The following is a 27,012-nucleotide window of genomic DNA, read 5'->3' on the forward strand; positions in this document are numbered from 1 at the left end:
ATTTTGACCTATGGAACCAGAGTATATATGTGTTCTTGATATATGTCTCCTTCCTAAGAAGGGGTATTCATATGTTGAAGCACAAAGTCTCTATGTGTTAGTAAAGCATACACATATGAGCTCAACCTTCTAGGTGGTGTCTTAAGTATGGCACTTAAGTTATCACTCCCTCTTAGTATGTCAACATATCTTGAATGAATTGCACTATATGTCGAGCATGTGAAGAGCAAGTGACATTCATCCTCTACCATGCCTTCATTGCATACTTTACATGTCTTCAAATTCGTTACATTTTGATACCATGATGCAACTTCAATACCTAACTTGTGAGATCGAGTGCGAAGTGATGTAAGGGCTCTACGAGCATTACTACTCATATTGGTAATGAGATAAGGCTAGATACGATCAATAGACATTCTTGCTTTATATTGAGACCAACATTCAGGGTTGACATTTGCAATGTAGTATTCTAGCTTTGTCCTCTTAACATCCTCCCACTTCATCCTTAATGATTCCACCAACCTTTCCTCAATCATTACATACTGCATAGCATTGCCCGAAAGCTCTAAAAGATCATCCACACCCCATCTTCTAAACCATTTCCTTATGTCAACAACCCAACCAGATGAGAGAATCTTACTTTTATGATTCTTTTGTAGCTTACATCCAACATTCCAAGCAAGATGTGGTAATCAATGATTCGGCATATTCTTGACTTTTGTGATGTATTTATATACTCTTTGGAGTGCCAATAGTTCTATGGGTCGAAAACCCGTTTCCAAGAGCATAACCTGGTAAGAGGTGGTGCATTTAACTCCTAATTGCCTCCTTAAAAACACCTTCTGAATTTTCTCAATCTCGTTCCATGCATTAAGAGAGATGGTGCCACCCCATACTTCTACTCCATAAAGCAATACTTGAGTTACCATGGCATTGAACAACATTAGTTTTACTTCCCATCCACAAGTATCACTTTGGTTGCATTGGTTCTCCAAAAGGTAATATGATTTCCAACCAACTTGGAGTCTAGAATCAAAGCATGCACTCCATTTATTTGTGGCGGGTACATCAATACCAAGATATTTAAAGCTTTGAACAAATTGTATATGTTCACCTTTATATGTGAGCATAGGGTAATGATGAGGTTGGATGGTTTGCACTACCATCATTTTTGTTTTCTCCACATTCACTGATAGTCCACTACTATGGCAAATTTCTTCTAATACCCCAAGTAAATGTTGCATACTATCAACATCATATGAGAAAAGTACCACAAAGTAGTGATAGAAATAAGGAATCTTGTGTTGTTGGCATCCACATACTCAACACACATTGCGGGTCTTCTATTGTCTTCATCATCTTCGATCTCTTCAATTGGGTGAGTTCTGGTTGTCTCTCTTGTTCATGGAAAATTGTTTTTATCCCGCATCAAAATCACATAAAGAATAATGGATATAAACATGAATTCCTCCCAAATTGTGGGGGACATGGATATGGAAACAATTGATCCAAAAAAGAATAATGTGATGGTTGAATGTAATCGTGAAAGGGAAGACATTGGAAGCTCTAAGAGGTTTAAGGGTATTGAGGAAATTAACGAGAAAAAACTGACATATGCCAAAGTAATACATGTAGATGAGGTTGACAAGGATCATTGTAATTAAGATAATTTATGGGGAATTTCCAATACCTTGTTGTCTGATATTGCGGAAGAAAATGAAAATGGAGCGAAAGAATGCATTGATGAAAATGTGCATGAAGTGGAAGTTGATGTTAAGGCAATGTTGCAATCTTTTGATGTATTCTATGATCCTGTGGTTATATTATTTTTTACTGGGAAACTCCCATACATTAATTGGATTAAACAATGGTTGAACACAATCGAGTCACCCAATTGTGTTGAAAATATATATGCATGACCACAAGGGTTTTATGATGTAGTATTTCGTTCACCTGAACATCGAAGTGCATTGTTGGCTAAAGTTCCTGTGTTTTTTGATAAATGATTGATGCATGTAATGCAATGGTCCCTCGTAGTGGACTATCATGCTTTGTTAAAACAAGAATGCCATATTTGGGTAACAATGGATTGTAAGCATGCTTTTTTATGGCCATTGTTACTAGAGTGTTATTGTTACTAGAGTGTTGGTATCTCAACATGCAAATGCTACAAATAAGTGCAAATTTTGTGTGTTATAGGATTCAAGTCGTAAGAGGCCAGGATGGGTGCTTATGAACACACCTGGTATGAAAATAGATTGTTTTAAATTGAAGTGGGAGACATTTGCAGGTCATTGTTTTGGATGTGGTGAATGGGGTCACTTTATTGCGAAATGCCTTTGTCATTATCCTTCAACTATAGATGTTCCTAATGAAGGGAATGGTAAGAAAGGAGTTGGGAGAGATGTTGGTGTTTCAGATATTGTGGTTGTTATGGATGAAGGAACATCATCTAGAACAGGTTATAAAGAGGTCTCACTTCAAGGTTTGGGCCCTAAGAATAAAGGAACTCAATCTATGGATATGGAAAAACAAAGTTGAGTGGTTATTGTTGACAGATCAAGCTCAACTTAGTTTAGTTATTTAGTCAACCATGTAACTTCGCAGTTACCTAGATAGAATCTAGTTAGGAGTGTTGACTATAACGTCTTAAATAAGACCTTGTACTTAAGTGGGATATTCTAGATCTTCCACTCTTAAGTACATTTAATATAGGACTTACACATTAGTACCTATATTCTACTCACACATGTGCACCTTTGCACATGAGTTGTATATATACCTCATTGTGGGTATTTTTGTATTTGATGATGATAACACTAATTTAATATAGAGTTAATCATCCCCCATCTTGTGTTGCTCATAAGTGTACTTCTCTCTCTCTTCCTCTCACACACATACACTCACATATCACTTAACCTTCCGCTTATCAACTAATCACATAATTAGGTACTAATTAACCCTTGCTTAATTACTTACCTATTTCTTAACATCATATCAGAGCGTGGGGTTTAGAAAATCCACTAAGCCCACCCGACTCCGTGATTATGTGTTCGAGACGCCGACGACAAAATCCAGCTATTGGCTACTGTAGTGCCGCTACGTAGCACGTGTACGTGATCGAAGGAAGAAAATCAAAACAAGAGAAGACAGTACAATCAACATGAACACACAAATGGGTAGCTTGCTCCCTAGTGAAAAGTTGGACCGGAGCAATTATTCATCTTGGCAGTACAAGATGACCCAATACCTCGTCAGCCAATGGTATTGGAGCTACATCAACGACGCTCAAGAAAATTGACCCGACTCAAAGAACGCCGACTACGCAACATGGGAGCAAGCGGCTAGTCGAGTCATGTATTGCTTGGCAACATGTGTCCACGACCACATGCTTAGCCATATTCGAGACGCCAAGACGCCTAAAGAAGCGTGTGCGAACTTAAAGAAAATGTTCACCGCCAACACAACCGCCCGAAAGCTTCAACTCCGACAAGAGTTGAATAACATTCGACAAAAAGACATGTCCGTGTCGGACTACACAGCCAAGATCAAGAGCATTTGCGACTCACTTGGCTCCATCAACATAAACGTCAACGAAGACGAGATGGTTCAAGTATGCTTGGGCGGCCTTGCACAACAATTCGATCCATTACAGACAATAATATTGGCGAGAGAAAACCCTCCTTCATTCTTCGACCTCCAATCAATGCTATTGGTCGAAGAGAACCACGTCTAAACCAAAAGCAAGACGTCGGAAGGACAAATGTTCTTCTCGAATTCGGATGGTGGCCGAGGAGGAGGTCACGGCGGTAGAAGAGGTCAATTCAACCCATCACACGAAGGGAACTCAAACCTTCACGGAAGCCATCAAGGTGTCACGGATCATAAGCTCAAGAGACAAGCAAGAAGATAACCAAATGGACAAGAAAGAAGATAGTATTAAAGGAAAGACTCCATAACTGGTGTTGTTCACCTTGAATTCCTTCAAGGTGAACTCTATTTATACTACATGGCATGCATACTTGTTGCACGCATGTGAATCTACAATAGAGCATGTAGGTATACATGCATGTGCCAAGTGTAAATACTACAAGGGAGCAACTATGCACATGATGCTAGCAAAATAATAAGGACCAATTACATACATAACTATGTACTAGATATCTTGGTTAACTCATAATACTAGATTATAACATGGTCGTGTCAAGAGTTCGAATCTTGACACAAGGAACCTTCGGAAGAAGGGGAAGCTTCCATGCCAAACATGGTCGGCAAATGAGGCCCGCAACTTGCAATTATTGTGGCAAAATCGGCCACTACGAGGCGGAGTGTCGGAAAAAGAGAACTGAGTCGGCTTCAACAAGTCAACAACTCACAAACTATGCATCGAACTTTGACTACGACAATAGTAGTGGAATGTTCACGAATCGCGCATCAAATTCCGACTACAATGATCGTAGTGAAATGTTTACAAATTACGCCACGAATTCCGACTACAGAGACCGTGGCGGAATGTTCGTAATGAGGCATAGAGTGCACTCTATGACGGCCTCCAACTCCGCAAGCACCTCCAATTCAAAAGATGTGTGGTTCGACGATTCCGGTGCCTCACATTACATGACATCCCACAAGGAGTGGTTCAATGACTTGCGTACACCGGATCGACAAGGCTTCATAGAGACGGGAGACGACATCACACACCCCATTCGGCACATCGGCAATGTCCCATTCGGGAAAGAAGCCAAGCAAACTTGCATCAAGAATGTCTTGCACGTGCCCACAATAACGAAGGATTTGGTCTCGGTTGGCCAAATCGTGGAGCAAGGCATTCAAGTCCGCTTGAACAACAAAGGTTGTTTCATTGAGAAAGATGGCTGACTCATAGCTAAGGGGCGGAGAGACTGCCGAATGTTCATCCTTGATTCGAACGAGGTGAAATCGACAATGTATGCCAAAGGTCTCAAAACCGAGACAAGCATCAGAGACAACTTCGACTCTGACTCCGTTCAACCCGGAATCCGCCGAACAAGACGTAGAAGTTGAAGATCGCTTCGAACACAAGTTCGAAGAAAGTCCGATTACGACAAAACCTAGTGGACCACAAAAGTCCCCACGTGACCCAAGCACGTTGCGGCCAAGTACGAACTTGGACAAAGGCAAAGGTCAGATGCCCGAATACGAAGTCGATCACCCCGATGACCATGATTCGGATGGATCGGCTCCCTCACTAGACAGTGACTTTGGTGTACCCATCATGCGTACACTAAAGGCTTTAAGCAGCAGCACAGAGGGGCAAAGCAGCGCTCTAAGAAAGATGAACAACCTGCCGCCTTTTTTCATAAGATTGTGACGGTACGGAAGTATGGAGATCTAGAAAGAAATTGGCGGACTAGTAACTAGTCTTGGCCAACAACCTAGCACGCACACACGCACGCACGCACGATGAAAGCCCTCAACCTACGCGCGCGTCGGAACTACATCCCTTTTGTTTGTTTGTTTGTTTGTTTGTTTGTTTGCTACGGATGTAGTGCACGTTCTGACTCCACTGGTCACGATCGCTCTCCGCCCGCCGCGGGCCACGCGGTAAGTGGCCTGAGGCAAGCAAAAAGATTTTTCTGTTTGTGCTGGCGGAAAATGAGCCAGCCGGATCGCCGCCAATCAATCCAAAATCTGGTGCTATGGACGCTCACGCATGAACCAGGAATGCCCTTCATCTCCAAGTGCCTGCAGACGCGTTACAGGGGCGGGCCTCTAGGAATGCATTCGAACCGTATGAAGGGAAACTTTCACGTACGGCTCAGAGGGGGGGAGTAAAGAAGGTGCTCACATCAGCAAGCAAAAAACTTCGACGCTCATCTAGAGCTAAGAACCCCGTCACTCGGCACGGCTACAACGAGTACATAGCCCATCACTATGCCTTCGCGATGAAGGTAGCGGCCGAACAAGAGCCCAAAAGCTCCACCGAAGCGGCTCGTAACCCACAATGGGTTGAATTAGTCAACCTTCGCCCACACACTACAAGCCTTCGTCACCGGCTTGAGGGGGAGGAATCAAGATTGGCACGACGAAGAAAGCTGAAGGCCGAACGAAAGCACACGAAGCCGAGGAAAGCCAAAGAGGATGTCGGACGCCTCACACTTGAGGTTGAGGGGGCGTGTTGAGAGATCAAGCTCAACTTAGTTTAGTTAGTTAGTCAACCATGTAACTTTGTAGTTACCTAGATAGAATCTAGTTAGAAGTGTTGACTATAACGCCTTAAATAGGACCTTGTACTTAAGTGGGATACTCTAGATCCTCCACTCCTAAGTACATTTAATATAGGACTTACACCTTAGTACCTATATTCCACTCACACATGTGCACCTTTGCACATGAGATGTATATATACCTCATTGTGGGTATTTTTGTATTTGATGATGATAATGCTAATTTAATATAGTTACTCATCCCCCATCTTGTGTTGTGCATAAGTGTCTCTCTCTCTCTCTCTCTCTCTCTCTTCCTCTCACACACATACACACACATATCACTTAATCTTCCGCTTATCAACTAATCACATAATTAGGTACTAATTAACCCTTGCTTAATTACTTACCTATTTCTTAACATGAAGCACGGGGATGAATTGATTGTGGATCCTACTACAATAATTGACATATGTGTTCATTATTTTAAGGAGTTGATTGGCCCACAATTGTTAATGACAAATTATGTGAGTAGAGCACATCATGAGTTTTATAATGTGGTTGGATGTATTGTGCATGACTTCATTAGTCATGAATTGGATGCGGATTTCACTAAGGATGAGGTGGACACGGTTTTAAGGCATCTTCCTAGTGGTAAGGGTCCTGGTTGGGATGGCGTGACAAATGAAGTTTTTAAGCAATATTTGAACATTTTAAAGGGGCCCTTAACTTTGATGTTTCAACATTCTTGGGATTCTGGTCGTATGTAACTTGGAAGGTTGGTCTAATTAAATTGGTTCTAAAGGTGGCATCTCCCGAATCATTTCATCAATGGAGACCTATTTCTTTGATGGGGGGGATTGTATAAGATATTTACAAAGGTTTTGGCAAATAGATTACAAAAGTATTTGCCAAAGTTGATACATCTTGCCCAATATGGTTTTATTGCAGGGAGGAATATATTGCAAATGTATTGAATGTTCAAATGGTCATGGATTATGCTCGAAACACTCATCAAGAATTAATTATGGTGCAATTAGATTTGGAGAAAGCTTATTATCATGTTAATTGGTCCTTTATTTCTGGGTTAATGCATACAATGGGTTTTGGACCTCATATGTCTCGCCTCATATTTTTATTAGGACAAGTTGCGGTGTCTCGAGTAATGCTTAATGGGGGAGTTGCATCAAATATTGCCCGCACAAGATCCGTTCGTCAAGGATGTTCTCTTAGCCTATTGTTGTTTGCTATTGTTACTCATCCCTTGTTAGTGATGCTATTAAGGCTTGCAACAAATGGTGACATTGTGGGTCTACACCTTCTGTCTAGAGGGCACCTAGTAGCACAAGCTTTGGTTGATGATTCTTTCATGTTTCTACAAGCCTCACAACATAATCTTGAGAAGGGGATGCTTTTATGGAACCAATTTGAATTGACTTACGACTTACATATTAATTGGAGGAAGTCTAGTCTCATATAATGTATTGAAAGGGATTTGGAATGTTTAGGATGGCAAGGATTTGTGGTGAAGAAAAGCTCTATTTTTCGACACTTGGGCTATCCATTAGAAATGAATGTTACAAATGGTCATTGATTGAATGTATGTCTAGTCAGTTGAGGGATAAGTTCATGTATTAGAAGACTAGTCATAATCTTGGCCATTTCATGTACACTTGAAGGTTGTACAATGTAGCATGGAACCCATGATGTTATATTACTTGCCATTGTTGCCATGGACAAAGAAGGCTTTGCATTATATTTTGCAACCTCTTCGATATTTGTTGTGGAAGAAGAGGGATAAGATGGGAATCACTTGGGTTGCGTGGAATCATCTAACAACCCCTAAGTGCTTGGGGGAAGTTGGAATATTGAACTTATCTATGCATGTGATGGCTCGTAGATTTTCCTTATTACAAGACATGTGTTAAAACTCACAACCATGGATATCTATTGTTTAATATCTATGTGAACAAGGATTTAACACATGGGAGGAGAACGATTAAGGATTCATGGTGGCAATTATTGAATGGATGTATTTCACTTACGATTCCGGGCTCTTCATGTGTTCAACACTTGGTTACCTCATGGCAAGAAGCACTCTTGTTATGTGTATGGAAACCATGATCATCTAGTAAAGAGCATTACAGTAATTCTTTGCAAAAAGAGTTACTTGTATCTTCTTGATTATTATGTTGGCCAGGTAAGGGGAGATTGCGTTCTCAATTTAATTGTTTGTTTCATTTGGGGGTCAAAGAGGTGGGAAATATAGTTGAGGCTCCATCTCAAAGAATTTTGGAGTCTGTTGAAACACGACAATTATTACACATCCCGCCTAACTATGGGTTTATTTGGCAACAACTACAAAATATTGCATTGATACAAGGTTCCTTACCTCTACAAATAGGAGATCAACCATGGATTGATTGGTGTTTACAGGGTCGAACGTCGTTGTTACAAGTGACTACTAATCTTTTGTATCATTGCTCTGTTGAGTCTCATGGATGGTTATCATCTAAGGCTGAAGAAGAATGGAAAATACACAAATATGATCATGGGTGGTGTTAGATCTTTCAACGTAGTTGGCATTCTAAATTGCCACTTGTAGCAAAGGTCTTCATTTGGAGACTATTGATTGGAGAATTGCCTTTGAGATTAGCTCTAAAGCGTCGTGGACTAGCAACGGGTAAATGCTTCTTTTGCATTGTTCAAATGGAAGATAGTACTCATTGATTTATACAATGTCTGATTGTTTGTTAGATTTAGAGTTACATTTCTCTAATTTGGCAAGTTTTATCATGGTGTTACTTGACACCTAGATAGTGGGTGTTTGCACAATTTACACATGTTGACCCAAAATCAGAGATGGAGATCATTTTTTTATTTCTAAGATATCGAGGATTGCGTCATAATTGGAACATTTGTATTCGATGGTAGACATGGAGTGAAAGGATATCTACGAAAGTTGAAGGGAGTACTAATGTGGCAATTTTCTTTATTGGGGCAAGTGGAAATTTTTTCCTCAGTGGAGTGTTCTTCTTGCCTATTAGCAAATCAACATGTTCCACTATCGATGTAGTGTAGTTAGTGGGTAACCATACTCCATTGTCACAGCCATTGTAAGTAGTGTTTTTTACACACATTTATTAATATAATTCTATGTTTTCACCCAGAGAGAGAGAGAGAGAGATAGATAGATTATATTATCGTCTTTGGAGGTCAAATATGACCTATGAGACCAAAAATATTACATTTCACGTGATACGTGTGAAAGTGAGTAGTGACTCTCGATGTTCAAGAACTTTACCAATGAATGTTGCAATCGAGAGTGCGCATTGTGGTTGTGAGAGGAATTCATGCAAAGATTGGGCTCGATCGAAGAGATGTGGAAAGCATGGTCGAATATGATCAAGGTAGAGCATTGTATCAAAGTGTGATACTCAGACTCGCGAACTTGTTTAGGGCAAAGTGTGCATAGTCGGCCACTCTCATCACTTGTGCCCCAACGCCCTGTTTCACATCGCAATGCATGTGAGCTAAGTCGCATGGTAGCAATGGTTTGAATGGCAGATAACAGTATGGGCTCTAACATGTATGGATGTGTACAATTTCCTCGTTCCGCAAAGAATATGGTTTTGTAGTTAGGTGCAACGTGTAGTATAATGTGTGAAGCGTGAGCCTCCACATTTATCCCATGTCATGATACATTGGCGTTGCAAAAATGCCTCATTTACAGAGGAATCTAATGATGCATCATGAAGCAAGTCTCTCGCATCCCATCTACCAAACCATTTTTCTATATCTTGCATCCAATCGGAACACAAAATTTTGCTTTTATGCGTCTTTTGGATCTTTTTGCTTGCTTCCCACGCAATTCTAGGAAGTCGATGTGAGGGACTTTTTTGAACCTTAAGCATGTATTCAACAACCCTTTCCATGGCCATGATCTCAATGGGAAGTGATCCCGTCTCAAGGAGAAGGAGGGTGTAGGGCGTTTGTTTCTTAACTTGTAGAAACTTGGTAAGAAAATGCTTTTGGACATTTTCAAAGTTTTTCCACATAGATTTAGGGATGCTACCGCCCCATACTTCCACCCCATAGAGAGAGAGAGAGAGAAAGAAAGAAAGAGAGAGTCCAAATGGATGTAGCTCAGTTGGTAAGGTTGTCCAATGGAGACCAGGTTGTCATGGGTTCAACCCCTACATTCCACAATGGCATCTACTGAATTAAAAGAGATATATATGAAGTATATAATAGAACCCAAGATATTGGTGCTTGTAATGCTAATTACGATAATAATAATAAAAGAGAGAGTAGATTTTTTTTATAGTCCTCGAGGAGCCCGATTTTGACTATCCAACTTGCTTTTAGATGTGAGTGGTGGCAACTCAATCTAGTTTGGTTCCACCTTTGAGTGCATCAATCTTTACGAGATCATAGCAAAAACCATTTTCTTAATATACTTTAATAATGGGAATTAAGAAAGGGTAGTTGCCCTAAGACTTTCTGAACCATTGATTTCTTGGAATTGGGAGGAGTTTTGTATTGTTAAGTTGTTTTAATGCATACACTATTTTTTTGGAGAGAGAGAGAGAGAGAGAGAGAGAGAGAGAGAGAGAATATGTATATAGAGTAACATAGAGGTGGTATTGAGAAGGCAAGCTCAACAAGAAGTCGAATCGTCTATAAGCCGTTATGATGTAGGGTCGTGGGGCTGAATAGGACTGTCTTCCTAATATAGTTTTAGGAATATTATAGGTCAATCATATGTTAGAACCATAATATGTAAAATTCGTGTTCGTCTAGCATAACATTCGTTTTCCTACATTAGAAAACGAATGCGAATGTTATTCAAACATTCTTGTGTTTTTTTGTTTTGTTTTTTTCCACTTTTTTTAAGGTTTTTTTTTGTTTTTTTCCCTTTTTTTAGGTTTATTTACCTCATAATAAATAGTTAATCCGAAAGTATGGTATTTACCATTCTTGGATAGTGTTTACCATACTCAAATGATTGAAACATTCACGAATGCGAATGCACGTATGGTTCATACTATGGTCAGAACCATGAATGAGCTGACTATACTTGTGTCAGCACTTTTGTATAAAGGTGCTTTGTGAGCACATTGTAAATGGGTCGACAATTTTTTGAAATATAGTTCTCTGTTTTCTATAGTGTCTCTTTCTGTGTGTATTTTGTCTCCATCTCCAACTCTATGATTACTTAATTGTCATATTGTTTTGTCCAGTTCAACCGACTATGTCAGTCCTCCAAGCTTCCGCACGTTTCCTTTACTAGTGGGAAATTGGGTTTCAAACCCAAGACCTAGAATTAGCGATCTAAAATTCATCACTAAAGTAGGCTAATTAGGAAGAAAGAAAGAGAAAAGAGAAAATAAGAGGATTTCATTGTCATCTAGTTTGTTTTTCTATATTGACGTGTTTTATAATATATAGCGTGGTTTTATTTTGAGAGAGAGAGAGAGAGAGAGAGAGAGAGAAATATATTTCCCAGATGGATGTAGCTCAGTTGGTAAGGTTGCCCAATGGAGACCAGGTGGTCATGGGTTCAACCCCTACATTCCATAGTGGCATCTAGTGAAATAGAGATATATATATAGCGTGGTTATATTGAGAGAGAGAGAGAGAGAGAGAGAGAGAGAGAGAGAGAAATATATTTCCCAGATGGATGTAGCTCAGTTGGTAAGGTTGCCCAATGAAGACCAGGTGGTCATGGGTTCAATCCCTACATTCCATAGTGGCATCTAGTGAAATAGAGATATATATACAGCGTGGTTTTATTGAGAGAGAAATATATTTCCCAGATGGATGTAGCTCAGTTGGTAAGGTTGCCCAATGGAGACCAGGTGGTCATGGGTTCAACCCCTACATTCCATAGTGGCATCTAGTGAAATAGAGATATATATACAGCGCGGTTTTATTGAGAGAGAAATATATTTCCCAGATGGATGTAGCTCAGTTGGTAAGGTTGCCCAATGGAGACCAGGTGGTCATGGGTTCAACCCCTACATTCCATAGTGGCATCTAGTGAAATATTATTGACTTACCACTAGGGTAAGCTAATTACAATAATAATGATTAAGAGTGAAATATTAGTCTTCAATCCACTAATGCACAAAAAAAATCAAGGGGTTAAAAGAAAGAGAAATATTAGTGTTTTTTAAGAGGCCATTTTGGCCTCTTAAAAAACAACTTACCACTAGGGTAAGCTAATTAAAATAAAATAAATAAAAAGAGAGAGAGTTGTCACTTTAATTTTTCTCGACTCCTAAAATAAATAAATTCCTTTTGGAATAACTCGCTCATTAGAAGCTAATATTTATGTTTCTAGATTTTGAAGTAAATTACCATGGATTCACATGACACATGCAACAAAATTATCCACAAATGATCAAAACGATTAACATGCGAAACCTTGCATTCATATGTTTAATAACAACACTATAGCTATAAATAATGGCAATCGTAACAATAATGCTAATCCAATTGTGAGCAATTTCAAAACACAAAGTTGTTTGAACAATCGTGGAATCTTGCAACGTATCTAGATCTGTTAACTCGAACTTTGTTGGACAAACCATACATTTTGATTTGTTAATAATTTGATGAATTCCAATGATTTGACTAGATCCAAATCATGTAACAAGGGAAAATGTGCATGTGGTGGAAAAGTATACTACCCAAACTCTATAGTAACGTGGGACGAAATTCAATTAGTCTTCAACGCATATTTTGCATAGATGCATAGATGGTTGAGGTTGAATGTTTTCAAAATCTACTTAAATTAGACATGGGCTAGGAAAAACTTGGATGTTGACTTGCAAGATTTATGGGAATTCCTTCATAAAATGAAGACCCATAAAGACCGAGAAGTGCTTGTCCACTATTCCAATGACTACATTTTGTTGCCAACATTGTCTCTTAAATGACAATGATATTGTTTTTGCTCATTTTTCTTGTCGAAGACAAATCAATCTCCATATAGTAAATTTTGGTCTCATGATCATTAATGGTAACTTTATGAAGCATATACCATTAACATTTTTAGACTTCATCAATATGTCACTGTCGCGAATCTACATTAGGAGGCAACAACTAAAGTTTTTTCCGACTATACTTTAGAATGCAGCCACAACAATAATATGCCCAATGATTAGCAACATTTTCTAGAAATATTTCCAAAAAAAACTCATTGTTTTCTCCCTACATTAAATGTAGTAAGAAAAAGATTGATAATCATTCTCGTTAATATTGCCTATTGTAATTCAATGATCTTATGTATTTGGGACAAGCACAATATTTTTTTCGTATTATAAAAAAAAAGAGTCTAGAAACATTGAAATTTTGTCAAAACAGTGATAATATTGACAATTCAAAAAAATGTATAAATCTTTGGCTTTCCTAATCATCAATAAGATTGGATCTAAAGAGTCAAACGTGTTGCAACCATTTTGGGCACGTTGCTACAAGTCACCTATGATGTGAGTGACATGTCTTTGGCATATACAGCATATACATTCTATTTTTCCTTGCAAATACAGAAAAAGAACAAAAGGTCCCAATGGAATGCTCAAGATCCACTTACTATCACCTCGGGTAAAGAAGGTAGTCATACAATTATACCTCCTCAATACAAAGAAGATAGAAACAATAAAGTTTTTACTATAATCTACATCTAAAATTAAATAGTTGTCACAGTAACAATGGAAAATCTGAGAAAGGTAAATATACATACATTTTATTTGGCATTATGAGTAAACGTCATCTACTTTCGAGTTGTGGCTCATTGTTGAGCTATTTCTTACACTTTTCGAGTCCATGAACCACGGTTACTTTAAACACAAACATTTATTCTGTGAAAATTCTTCTTCATTTTGCACTATGTTTATTTCTATCCAAGACTCCCTTTATTCTTGATCAAAGCTTTTGAGTGTAACATTGATTTACCTAATTATTTCTACACTTCCTTGTGCCTCAATCTAAATGTGAACCAAAGGATTTTAACCTTAGCCTTTGGTAATGAATCTCATTTACCTCGGGTCAAATTTGTGATCTATTGTTATTATTGTCTCAACACAAATATTCTAAGGTTTTGCTTTGGCCACCTTGGCAAAACAAAAGTGTAAAGTGTGAAAATCCTATACATAACATTGCCATCCTCATCCTCTTCCAAATGGGTATGCAATGCACACACACATTTCACGTGGACAATACTTATATTAAAGTATGTATCGTGATTCGTAACCTTTGACTTGTAAACAGGTAGAAGGGGAGGTTTCCCTTGTAAACGAGGGAAAACATTGTCCACAATCTTTATATGAAAGGGGACGTGCTCCGGTACAACTCCCTTAGAAATAATAAAAAGGTAGACCCATGAAGAACGTAATGATGCTATGTACACGCCATTTTTCTTTAATACAATCAAATATGTCCCGAAAATTAAAATAAGAAAAGAGTCTTTGAAGTACAATTCTTGTAGGGACACGTCTTCCTCATTTCGCCACCACCACCACCATAAAAATTCCCACATTTGTTTCCATATTATCATACGTAACTATGAAGCACAAACCTTGGTGTTCATTGCATGTTGACATTAAATTAACATTGGATTTGCATCGTCACCTCTTACTTCCAACAAGATTGGTTTGTTGTAAATTATTGCATAACATAGAGAGTAAGGGAGAGGAATCAATTGCAAAGACAACAACGATGGATATATTTATGGTGGCCACATTGGTGGGAGACGTTGCTAGTTTTACATGCACATTTTGAAAAATATAGAACTATTTTTTTTATCTTAAAATATATACATTACAAACATTACATAATAACTTATCTTTTTAATTTTGGTTAGTGAACCATGACGGGCTCATGGAAAAACGTTGGAGAACCTTTACAAAGGAAAATAAATGGTTTCTTATGTTTTGACCTCGATCTTCTTCCCAAGTAATATATATAAGACTTGGCCAATACACTGACACCCATGTGGAAGGAAAAGGTTTGCCATTCCCTTTCATCAAGGACTTTTGTGCACGTTTTGATGATGGTTTTAAGAGGTTCTATTGGGGAATAGTTGTCAACTATAAGATGACGAAGACTTATTTTATCATCGATCCTTGTAAGAAGAACATGTTGGGCTTATTAGCCACCATTCACTACAAAGAAAACTTGTGGCACCCACAATGGAGCCTCTTATTAATTAAGGCAGCTATCAACTATCATTTCATCATTAATTGAGCATTCCACAAAATCACTTTATGTACAACAAACATGGTTAGAAGTCATTTTCAAGGCATTGTGTTTCAGTGAAAACAGTAGGCGTCAGGTTCAAAAGACTACAAAAAATCAACAAACTCCAAGACCAAATGAAAAAGACATAATAGAGCGTTCACTAGACCATTTCAAACACAAATTTTATGATTAAATAACTAAAACACATCAAAATCAATATATGAAAACCAAAACAAAAATTATCGGGAACTAACTGTACATACACTGGGATTTGGGGGATTCTCCAGGAAGGACAACTCGATGAAAATGTGGAAGCAAATGACTCCACCATTTAAAATAAATACCAAACCTAGGAAGCCTTGGAGAGTTTTAATTTTGTTTTATGTTCTATATGCATTGATATGGTTGAACATAACTCGCAAAATATCTAAAGACGTGACAACACCCACAAGGGTATCATCTTCTCCTGTGACCCATACGTAATGTTCTCGGTGACTGAGGGCCTGCAAAAGGACCGCAATGAGCGAGCTCCCGGGGTTGCAGAAGATCGGGCCACTTCGGTTTTTTGCACCGGACCCAACTTTCAAAGACCGAGAATGCCACTTTTGTGAGAGTTCGTGTGGTCCCGTAGGACTATACGCACCCGACTCATCATCCGAGGATGACAAATCTTCCCACATCTCAAAATCATGGCGAATATGAGCCGCTACGCCATGTTTCGGTTCATCTCCATTTGTTAGACCAGGTAACTTCTCGAAGATTTTCAAACGTATGAGATCGACAAGAACATCCGGGGGGTTTTTGCAATCTTGTGTGTACAGGATGAAATCCCCAGCTGACAAAGTAGCCAATGCCAAGGCGGCCGTCTCGTTACAACCTTGCAAGCTACACCATGATATGTCTCCGACAAGCTTGACAGCCCCACGGTGATAGTCTCCATTGTCATGGGCTCTATCCACAACTGCAACCGGTGCCATGTGGTTACCCGAAGATGCAATCATCTCGAGAGCCATGGCTGCATCTTCCTCGAATCCGATCGTCTTGATGTCGGTTTGGATAATGTTGAGATCTCGGATGCTCGTCACAGGAAGGGGCGAGAAGGTCGCGATCGAACCTAACATGAATCGAAGCACATCCTCTCTAGTTAACCAGCAATACTCTTTCCCATCATGGTGCTTCGGCAATGTTATAGGAGCTCCCCCCACACTTCGAGGAGTTTTCACATGCTTATCAATACCATCAACTTGGGTTAGATCTCCACTACGATGGGTGGCACGGCCTGTGATCGGGACAACAAGGTTTTGGGCACCTCTGACAACTATAAGTTCCAGTACTTCTAGTAAGCTGCCATAGAAACAAAGACCAACAAAGAAAGCAAATCAAAATGCATGCACTAATAGCCATGTGCTAAGAATCTTGAGTTTTGTTGAAATTGACTTTTTAAAAGCCCATGAAATCCTCTCAATGAGTGAATTTTAGTAGAAATGTGGATCTAGTGGAGAAATGATTCGAAAGGAAGTGAAACAGTAGCAGTAGGTAATATAATCAACAACTGAATCAAAAGTATGGTTTTTACCAGGAAGAGGATGAGGGCTTTGCAAAAGCTTGATACAATAAAAACGATATCCGTTCTGCATCAAGTTCGCATTCATGGGGATCAATTAATAGCACCAACATGACATTTTCATATGGTGCTAAAATATCACCAGAAAAATCAAACATATATGTATACAGACAAGAAGACAAAAAAGAAAACAACTAGAAAAATAGTAGGCTGGTTATGTACAAAAAGAAAGGACAAACTGTTTTTTGTGATTTCCAATTCATTAGATTAGCACATTAAACAAACTTGCGATGGATCCGACACTTACACACACACAAAAAAAAAACCAAAAAGAAATTTGGTACATACTTCCATCAAAGTTCTTTTACCATCTAATCGAATTTCAACGTGTATAAAAAGGAAGGAGCATTCATTTGTGGTGTGCATTATTTCTATGAGATTTGTTCAGGTGAGTACACTATCCTCTTTCTTTCTTTTTCTTGTGTCTAATTTCAGGAGAGGGAGAAATACATAAAACCAAGAAAAACACTGTGAATTCAAGTGTAGTCTCAACAAAGAGAAGAAAGGCAAGAAGAAGAAGACATATATGTTGAGGGTACCTTGCATTAGGATCAATGTGGTGGACTGTGCATTCGGCGCCGAGGAGGAGGGTGGAGATGGGGTCACGCAGAGCTCTGCTAGGGTTCCGCAGGTTCTCATCACGAGCCAGATAGCAAATGATATGGAGCATGCTTACCTTGCCAAGGCACACGCACTTGACGCCTGCTGCAGGGGCCGAGGTGGGGCTGCTGTCCGGAGGGGTCCGTACGCCTGCTGCGGCTCCGGCTCCGGCTCCATGGCGGCTCACCCGTCGCAGAGGTCCATGGGGGTGAGAGCAGGCCCACACGCTGATCTCGCTGATCTGGTCATGGCGGAGCCATCGCAGGGCGTCGCGAACAGAGGCGGAGGCAGGAAGGAAGGAGAGGGCGGGCTTGCCCAGGGCGAGATCAGCCACGACGTGCGAGAGGAAGCCAATGGCCATATACAGAGAGACAGAGACAGAGACAGAAAGACAGAGGCGAAGCAGAGCAGAACAGAGCAGAACAAAACAGAGGAGCAGAACAGAGCAGAACAGAGAGGAGCAGGGGAGGAGAGAGAGAGAGAGAGAGAGAGAGCAGGACAGAGGAAAACAGAGATACAGACAGAGAAAAGACAGAGGGAAATGTTAATTTTTATACCCTCTTTTTTTGTTCCTTCTACATTTTCATAAAATCATTTAAATTTAATCTCAATTGTTTAAAAAAAAGGGGGGGGGGGGGGGAAATAATATTTAAGAAAAATCATTTTGTCTTTAATTTTATTTTACATCATTTTACTTATGTTCTATTTTGTGTGTTTTATTTACTTTTTTTTACCTCTAGTCTCTTTTTTGGGTAATTTTTTACTTCTCTCTCTCTCTCTCTCTCTCTCTCTTGTGTGTGTGTCTCTGTTTTTAGAGGGGGGGGGGAGGAGAATGCTCCCATTAGATTGGAAAGTGCATTTTGCTTGGTTCCTCTCTCTCTCTCTCTCTCCCCATTGGTCTTCTCCCAGTGTCTTCATAGTGCTTCTTACATCCGGGGGCCGGGGAGGGCCATGCGCCAAAATCCTAAGGTCTCGCTCTCCCAAACATGTGCTCACGAAGAGCACACCCTGCCTGTCGCACCTTGCCTCCCTCAAACACCCATGTTCCTACAACCCTTTTTCGCCTTTTCTTTGTCCATTTCGTGATGCACCTCGCGCACGCCACCTTTTCACCTCGAGGATTGTGTGTGCGAAGCACCAACTTAGGTTGTACGTTGTCGTGAAGATTTTCGGCCACGGTGGGACAAATAAAATGGGGATGTGCAACATTGCACATGCACTTGTAAATTTGTATAATGAGAATAAGATAACAAAATGTAAAGGGAAGGGTAATGATCTAAGGTGCTAAAGGTGCACCACGAAGTTCGTAGAGGCATAAAGGTGATGTGCACTTTGTAGGCTAGAGAGAGGTACATGAAGCATACGTGTAGGGAGTAATGGGCATTGAGTAGGACAACTAGAGGACAAAGAGTTAAGGCCCATCAATCTCTCCACCTAAGATTGAGGCCAAATATTCTCCTTTGAAAGAAAGGGGATTTGACCACTCCTTTTTGTGTTGTGCCTCACCCCCTTACTACTATAAAAGGGAGTGAGGGGTCACTTTAGAGGGGGTTGCCTATTTTGAGTGTGAGATGTATACCACTTAGTTCTAGGGTTCTTCTTCTTCCTATTTCGGTTTTAGGGTTTCGTCTAGGGTTTTACTCTTCTTCTTTACTCATCCGGTTAGGGTTTCTTGTAATCGTTTGGTTTGGCCTATGCGGCCATGGTTGTAATCGTTTGCGAATTCTTAATATAATTTGTTTGTGTATCTTGCCTCCATCTATTTCTTGTTCAATGTTAATGTCTTTTTCTTTCTCCTCTCCTCTTGAGCGAAGCTCCCATTTCTCCTCTACTCCCTAATCCAAGACCCCCGTGGTCCCACCTAGGATCCTACACGTACTCGCGGATTTCTGCAACAACGTTAAAGCCCATGACTCTCCTCCCCCCATCTCTCTTTCTGGCCTCAATGTGGATCAATTCTACCATCGCCATCGCACAACCACTTCCCATGCATGTTTCGTTCCTTTTCCTTCTATAACATTGCAATCTAGAGTATCCACGATATCTACCACCAACTTTCACCCCACAAACACCACACCGTATGGATGTAACATTGTTTAGCATGGAGACAACACTTTAATAGAATACACTAACCAATATATGCTAAAAATCTTCCATAACAGTCTCGACCATGCTCTTTTAGATCAACATTTTGTAGATTTTGCTGGCTATGTTGAGTTGGGAGGGATTCTTGTGCACACTTTCCTCGTGTGTATGTCCTTCGGCCTCGTACACTCCACCCAAAAATGCAACACATTTGTCACCAATAGTCCCACATGCTCTTTTAAGCTTCCTCGCTCATATGTGCATGGTGCACGCCCTTTCATTATCTAATTTTACCATATCATATTATGTCTCCATCAATATGGCAGTTAGTCTCATTAGGTTTCACTTCCAATCACACATTGATTGTGGTGCCACCTGCATGTAACTCTAATGAGCTTATTCTACTTGCATATGGAAGGTTTAACAATTGACGTCTATAACAAAAAATATTTCAATACCTCAAAAGTCGGCAAACATTAACATATATTCTTACTATTTACTCACTATCTATTGAAATTATTTTTAATTGTTCATGACAATGAAATCACTATAGTGAGCATGAAAAAAGTGAAGTTCTTTGTATTTAGACCACACGTACCATTCGCGTAAGAAAAACACCCTCAAAGAATGATAAATACCATACTTTTGGATTAACTATTTATTATGAGGTAAATAAGCCTAAAAAAACGAAAAAACATTAAAAAATGGGGGAAAAAAACATAAGAATGTTTGAATAACATGCACATTCGTTTTCCAACGTAGGAAAACGAATGTTATGCTAGACGAACACGAATTTTACGTACTATGATTTAAGACAATGATGTGTCTCATGTCAATTAGTTAGAAGAAGTAATGGTTAATCTTTTATCTTTATCTTTTGCAATGTGTACAACAATCAACGTGGCACACTTGGTCGATGAAATTTATGAAGATTGCATACCTAAGAAGGCCATAAGGTTGGCGATAAAAAAAATGTACTCTATTTTTATAGTAAAAACATGTCCTCTCTTTAATAGACCATAAGAAGGCCATAACATAAGAGTGGCGATAAAAAAAAAGAAGAGTGCTCTATTTTCGTTGTAAATGCATCTTCTCTATTTGATAGAACATGTACATTGTACGGGTTATAGTCTATTATTTTATAGAATGACTTGCTATTAAATGTCTACCCAATCATAATTCTTTGACTTGATTTCAACCCTTTAGCTAGATGCTTGCAGCTTATGTGTAGCCATACTAACATGTTGTGCAAAATAGTAGATTTGCTTAGCCATTGCTAATAGAATCAATATGAATAGAATGAAGGATCATTCGTAAATTGAAAGCCAAAAATAAGCATTGTAACATCCAAAGACCCAATGCTTATGATCAAGACCAAAACGATCTATACAATGAATGCTAGGAAAAAGACATCCTTAACAAAATATGTTGGATAGCCTTATAAGCAACTCTTGAGTCTTGATTACATTTGTGGGTATGTACATAACACAGTGTGCATGGTTCTTATTTTATCATACATTGACAACCTTTTCTCAAATCAATATTTATAACAAGGAAATCCACAAATTCCAGGGGCATAACAGAAAATGATATGCACCATCAACTCATAGAATCTAATTAGTCAAGGTTAATGCAAGGGATCACATAAACATGGCTCATGAGGATGACGCCAATAAACTTGAGGCATTTTAGTGTTGATTAGTTTTTCATGATCGAGGGAGATAATGTTCTAGGTAGTGATCTAAGAGGCCCTTTTATCATAACTCAAATGAGAAGATAAACTACATTATACTCAATAATTTATTTTGAGTGAAGATGAACATGTCCACATCACTTTCTCGTTTGTTTTCTCAAACAAGGTTATTCGCATTGTATATTATTTCACTATCGATACCATTCGGCACGTATGTGATTGTATATGAATCTTGTATTTTCTACTTACAACTCTTACATGAAGATGACAAAGACATTGTCAAGAAATTGGGGTACGGGAAATGCAGTCTCATTTGATGGTCTCCATGGAGTACCCTTATGGAACGTATGTGCCGCTTATGATAGAGCCGAGAACCGCAAGCATACCACATACCGGGAGGGTGGGCACTCGAACGCAATAATAATAAAGGGATCCCATACAAACTTGTTAAACAAATGGTGATTATGACAAGAAGGAAACAAATACCAATCGGTCACTTACGCCATATGAGAACCCCCATACGAAAAGTTGGGAACAATCCAACAATTGTGGACAATTTAAATATCTGAAGCTGTAAATAATATTGATTTATTGGTTCTCACAACTAAGCAAGTCCATGGGCACCTTGTCCCTTGAAATATGAGGAAGACGATAGTTAACTTGAAGTTCTTTGATGTTGATTGTTTTTTTCTTTAGATCAAGGGAGGTAATGTTATGGAGAATGGTTATGGTGAATTTCTTATTATAACTCAATTTAAAAGATAACAACATCATATGAAAGGAAATTATGTTGTTTGATATAGTGTGTTGTTCATCGTTAGTAGTTACAAAGCATATGAATATATTACACTTTATTTGAGCGAGTCTATGAACACCTTGTAATCCTCATCAAACTTGTCTTTATCTTAACTAGCCATGGAATACCTTACAATATTACTACAAAGATCCTCGCTATCTTAATGGGGTTTATGTTACCATAAAGATCCTCACTATTTTAGTAGGCCAACAAAGGATTTTGCAATAGATATATAGATCAACACATCAAAGAAAGCTAGTGCTTAATAAGATAAGAGGCATGGAAAGACAATATTATCAGCTATATAAGCCACCTTTTCTAATATGTAGGTGCAATTTGGACCTTCTACACATAAGTGGATAGGTTTCTTTACTCCATTTGATGTTTTGATTAGAGTAAGACCCTATATTAGGGAAGAAGCTTTTATGACTTTTGATGTACATGATGATGGTAGGTTAAATTTCACACATATGAAAACTAATATGTTCAGTTTTGTTTGAAAAAAGAAGTGAGGTTGGTAGCAAATGATGGATCAAACTGGTTATTAGATTCGAATCCACCAAAAGTGAATCTTTTATGGAGGTTTTGGACTATCGAAAGGAGACCAATATCTAGATTAACTTGTGAACCTGGTGAACTTATTGGAAAGTGTCATTTCAAGGTAAGATAAAACAAGTGCCTTTCTTTTAGTATTCTGTGAAGATTGGTAAGAAACTATATGTGCTATGTCGTGGAAGGAACCAACTGCAAAAATATTTTCCGGAGACGGAAAGAACTTTCTCCACAACAACTCAAGTAATTTGGGAAATGGTTGTGGGGCATAAAAATGAGTATGATGTAGACGGATCATGTAGGTTACACAATTAATGGACTTGTGGCAATTGATGAATATATGATATTATTATCTAGGCAAACTTAAGGAGTGACAAGAAGTTAGTTCAATAGTCTTATTGATAGCTTATTACACCCACACACTAAGATTTAGTTAAAGAATTTGGTTTACTCATTCAACTTGTCCATCCATCTCAGGTTGATATGCCAAGGAAAACTTGATAGAGGTCGTGAGAAGTTGGAAGAAGCGCTTCCAAGAATGTGAGATGAATTGGAGGGGTCGATCTAAGATTGTCATCTGGGATTCCGTACAACTTGGCACTCATAATGAAATGTTACGTGTTTAAGCCTGCAAGAGTGCGTCCAATTTTATTCTAATTTTAAAATAGAATTATACCCCAAGGGAGTCTAATGTTGATCGGTTGAGGCTCATTGTTTTTCTAATTTACCAAAAGCCCTCAAAAGAGTTTGCTTAATGCTATTATTTTCATTGATGATGGTTTTTGTTTTGTTTATGGATCATGGACAATATTATGCTATGTATTTATGGATTATGGGCCATGGCCAATGTTATGTTAGGCGGTATTCTTCGTCACGTCTTAGAAGGGGTATTACATACTATCGCTTTTGATTAAGTTATTTGTTTGTGTATTTGTTGCCCTCTCTTAGAGGTGTCTTTTGATATTGTTTGAATACATATGATGTTGTTGTTTTGAATGTTTTTACTCGGGGAAGCTTTTCGGGCATGTTATGGTTTTGGTAAAAGTGTCTCATACTAGCAAGTAGATGGGTCAAGCAGGATCAAGTAGAAGAATGAGCACAGAAAGCAAAAGAGGATGATCGAGACCTCGACATGGAATCCGTCTGGGGGACTCTCAATGAGGTTTGAGTGGAGGAAGTAAGTGTTAGCCAAGCCAAGCTATGGCTAAGCGATACTGGAGAATTGTCAACTAGTAGCGAGACCCTCGGGTACGCTTCTCTATCGGCCCCGTCCCCAAAAAAATGCATAATGATTCATATATGTAGGTCAGGGCAGCACAGACGGGGGAACGCGAGAAAAGCGGGAAGCCAAAAGGCAGAAAGCAAACTTGGAAGGAGAGGAATGGGAAGCACCTCTAAAAATGGAGGGCCTTCTAGAAGAAGAAGAAGAAGAAGAAGAAGGATCGATGGAAGGAACAAAAATAGAAGAGAGAGGCAAAATACATACAAAGAAGAAGAAGTAGAAGAACGGTGTGAAAAGTCGCTTTCTTCTTCTTCTTCTTCTTCTTCTTTTTTCTTCTTCTTCTCTCTCTCTCTCTCTCTCTCTCTCTTTCTGTCTCTGTCTGCTTCGGTTCGGCTCTGCGTTCCCTGATGACCGTTTTTAGCGCGTTCAACCAAGAACAGGGAAGAAGAAGAAGCAGAAGCAGAAGAAGCAGAAGCGGAAGCAGAAGACGACGGCGAAGGCGGGCGTCCACGACAGAGTACATCCTAACCATCCAATCCAGAGCAGAGCAGAGAATCACAGGTCTCTCCCTCCCTCTCATCCTTCCCTTTGGCTATGGCGATCTCCACCGCGACAGATCAGGACATCACCGTGCATATCAGCCCCCCTACATCGGGAAGAAAGCTTCCGGACTTCTTGCAGACCGTCAACCTGAAGTATGTGAAATTAGGCTACCATTATCTCATCACCCATCTCTTGAAGCTTCTTCTCGTGCCTATCCTCATTGGGATCCTGATAGAAGTGGGCAGACTGGGCCCAGAGGATCTGTATCAGCTTTGGCAGAACTTGCAATTCAATCTTGTAAGTGTTCTCGCCTCCACTACCATCCTTGTTTTTGTCACAACGCTTTACTTCATGTCTAGGCCAAGGTCCATATACCTTGTGGATTATGCTTGTTACAAGCCGACGGAAGACCTTAAGGTTCCCTTCGAGTTCTTTATGGATCGGTCGGAACGGTCAGGAAGTTTCGATGACAAGAGTTTAGAATTCCAAAGAAAGATATTGGAGAGATCAGGCCTCGGGGAGCGGACATATTTGCCACCTGCAATGCATAAGTTGCCACCCGAGCCCACCATGTTTGCCGCCCGTGATGAGGCAGAGAAAGTCATGTTTGGTGCCCTCGACATGCTCTTTGATCGGACCCTAATCAAGCCTAAAGACATTGGGATCCTCATTGTGAATTGCAGCCTTTTCAACCCGACACCATCATTGTCAGCCATGATCGTAAATAAGTATAAATTGAGAGGCAATATCCGTAGCTACAACCTCGGTGGTATGGGCTGCAGTGCAGGTGTTATTGCCATTGACCTTGCCAAAGATTTGCTTCAAGTACACCCCAACAACTACGCGGTGGTTGTTAGTATGGAGAATATCACGCAAAACTGGTATTTTGGCAACGAGCGATCGATGCTCATACCCAATTGCTTGTTTCGAGTCGGTGGTGCGGCTATCCTCCTGTCGAATAAGGGAAGAGAGAGGAGAAGAGCAAAGTATCAACTCGTTCATACGGTGAGAACTCACAAGGGTGCTGATGATAAGGCATTCCATTGTGTTTACCAAAGGCAAGATGAGACCGGACAACTCGGGGTTTCTCTTTCCAAAGATCTCATGGCTATCGCCGGGGATGCCCTCAAGACGAATATCACGACCCTGGGCCCACTCGTGCTGCCAGTGTCCGAGCAACTGCTTTTCTTTGTGACTCTGTTTGCAAGGAAGGTTTTGGGCATCAAGATGAAGCCCTATATACCTGATTTTAATCTCGCTTTCGAGCATTTTTGCATCCATGCGGGAGGGAGGGCGGTCATCGACGAGCTCGAAAAGAATCTGCAACTCTCCGAGAGGCATGTCGAGCCTTCCCGGATGACACTTCATCGGTTCGGGAACACGTCCTCATCTTCAATTTGGTATGAATTGGCATATACCGAGGCGAAAGGAAGGATGAAGAAAGGTGATCGTATCTGGCAAATCGCATTCGGGAGTGGCTTTAAATGCAATAGTGCTGTGTGGCATGCCCTTCGTACTGTGAAAGCCACTTCCGACAACCCTTGGGTGGACTGTATCAAAGACTATCCAGTCATTATTGGATAAATCAACCAGAAGATGTCATCTTGACAGAAGATGGATCTGTTTTCTGATATTTGGGAATGTTGGATATGCAGACTTCGTCTTGTTTTACTTATGATAGGAATGTTGTTACTTGGTTACTTTTATGATGAAAATGATTATATATCACCCCTTCTCTATGGGGGAAAGACAAGTTTATCCTATAATTCTATCATTAATGTCAATCTTGTTCTCTCAATCTAAGTGCTAACTACTTCTTGTGGGCAGTTTATTGTGTGGCATGTAACTTGATATATTTTTTTCCTCTTCCTCAGCCATGGCATGCTATCCTTTTTAGATTATGTTATGGTAAAATTGTGAAACAGGAATTGGGTTGAAAATGTGACCAACTCATATGTATCCTCTGCAGAGGAAATATTGGGTGTCATTTTGCCAGATATGTGTTGGTACTTAACATGCTCTTGCAGAGAACACAATCTCATATTTCTTTTCTTTCTTGCCACTGCGTCTCTCGCTCACATCCATTGTTCCTTAAACTCAACTTGATATGATAATCATGGCCAGTGTTTAGGAAGGAGAAGTCCACATAAAGTGAAAATATTTTCATCGTAATTCTACATTTACAAGGGACAATCTTTGAGAGAAATTGCATTAACAGCTTACAAAATGATGCCATGAAATGAGGAACCCTAAACTCGGATTTGTTAAGAATCACTAGCTTGTAATGTTAGGGATAACTTTTGGATAGTAGTAATCAGTTGCATTTTGATTTGTGAGGTTAACGAATGAGGAAATTTTGTGTTTGTACATGCATTCATCGGTTATTTCTAACATGAGAAATCTTGAAATGAGACCATTTCTAACAAGATAAAAACTTGAAATAAGACTCATCTCTTGTTTTCACAT

General features: G+C 39.5%; 2 protein-coding genes across 2 annotated transcripts; one reads left to right on the forward strand and one right to left on the reverse strand.

Moving 5' to 3' along the window:
* Window positions 1-15,650: 15,650 nt before the first annotated feature.
* Window positions 15,651-18,063, reverse strand: LOC147862638 (CBS domain-containing protein CBSX5-like). Its single transcript, XM_087321729.1, has 2 exons — window positions 17,595-18,063; window positions 15,651-16,775 (listed from the first exon to the last, which is right to left on the reverse strand). The coding sequence occupies exons 1-2, from the start codon at window positions 18,014-18,016 to the stop codon at window positions 15,812-15,814; spliced, it is 1,386 nt and encodes a 461-aa protein (XP_087177855.1). The 5' UTR covers window positions 18,017-18,063; the 3' UTR covers window positions 15,651-15,811.
* A 6,311-nt stretch (window positions 18,064-24,374) lies between these two features.
* On the forward strand, window positions 24,375-26,372 carry LOC147862639 (3-ketoacyl-CoA synthase 9-like). The gene has a single exon (XM_087320929.1). It carries the CDS (start codon window positions 24,598-24,600, stop codon window positions 26,128-26,130), a length of 1,533 nt encoding a protein of 510 aa, XP_087177055.1. The 5' UTR covers window positions 24,375-24,597; the 3' UTR covers window positions 26,131-26,372.
* Window positions 26,373-27,012: the final 640 nt, after the last annotated feature.

The sequence above is a fragment of the Azolla caroliniana genome, unplaced genomic scaffold (genome assembly GCF_043228905.1).
Source record: "Azolla caroliniana isolate FFs.n. ecotype wild unplaced genomic scaffold, voAzoCaro1.0.p SCAF_6, whole genome shotgun sequence".
Lineage (NCBI taxonomy): Eukaryota > Viridiplantae > Streptophyta > Polypodiopsida > Salviniales > Salviniaceae > Azolla > Azolla caroliniana.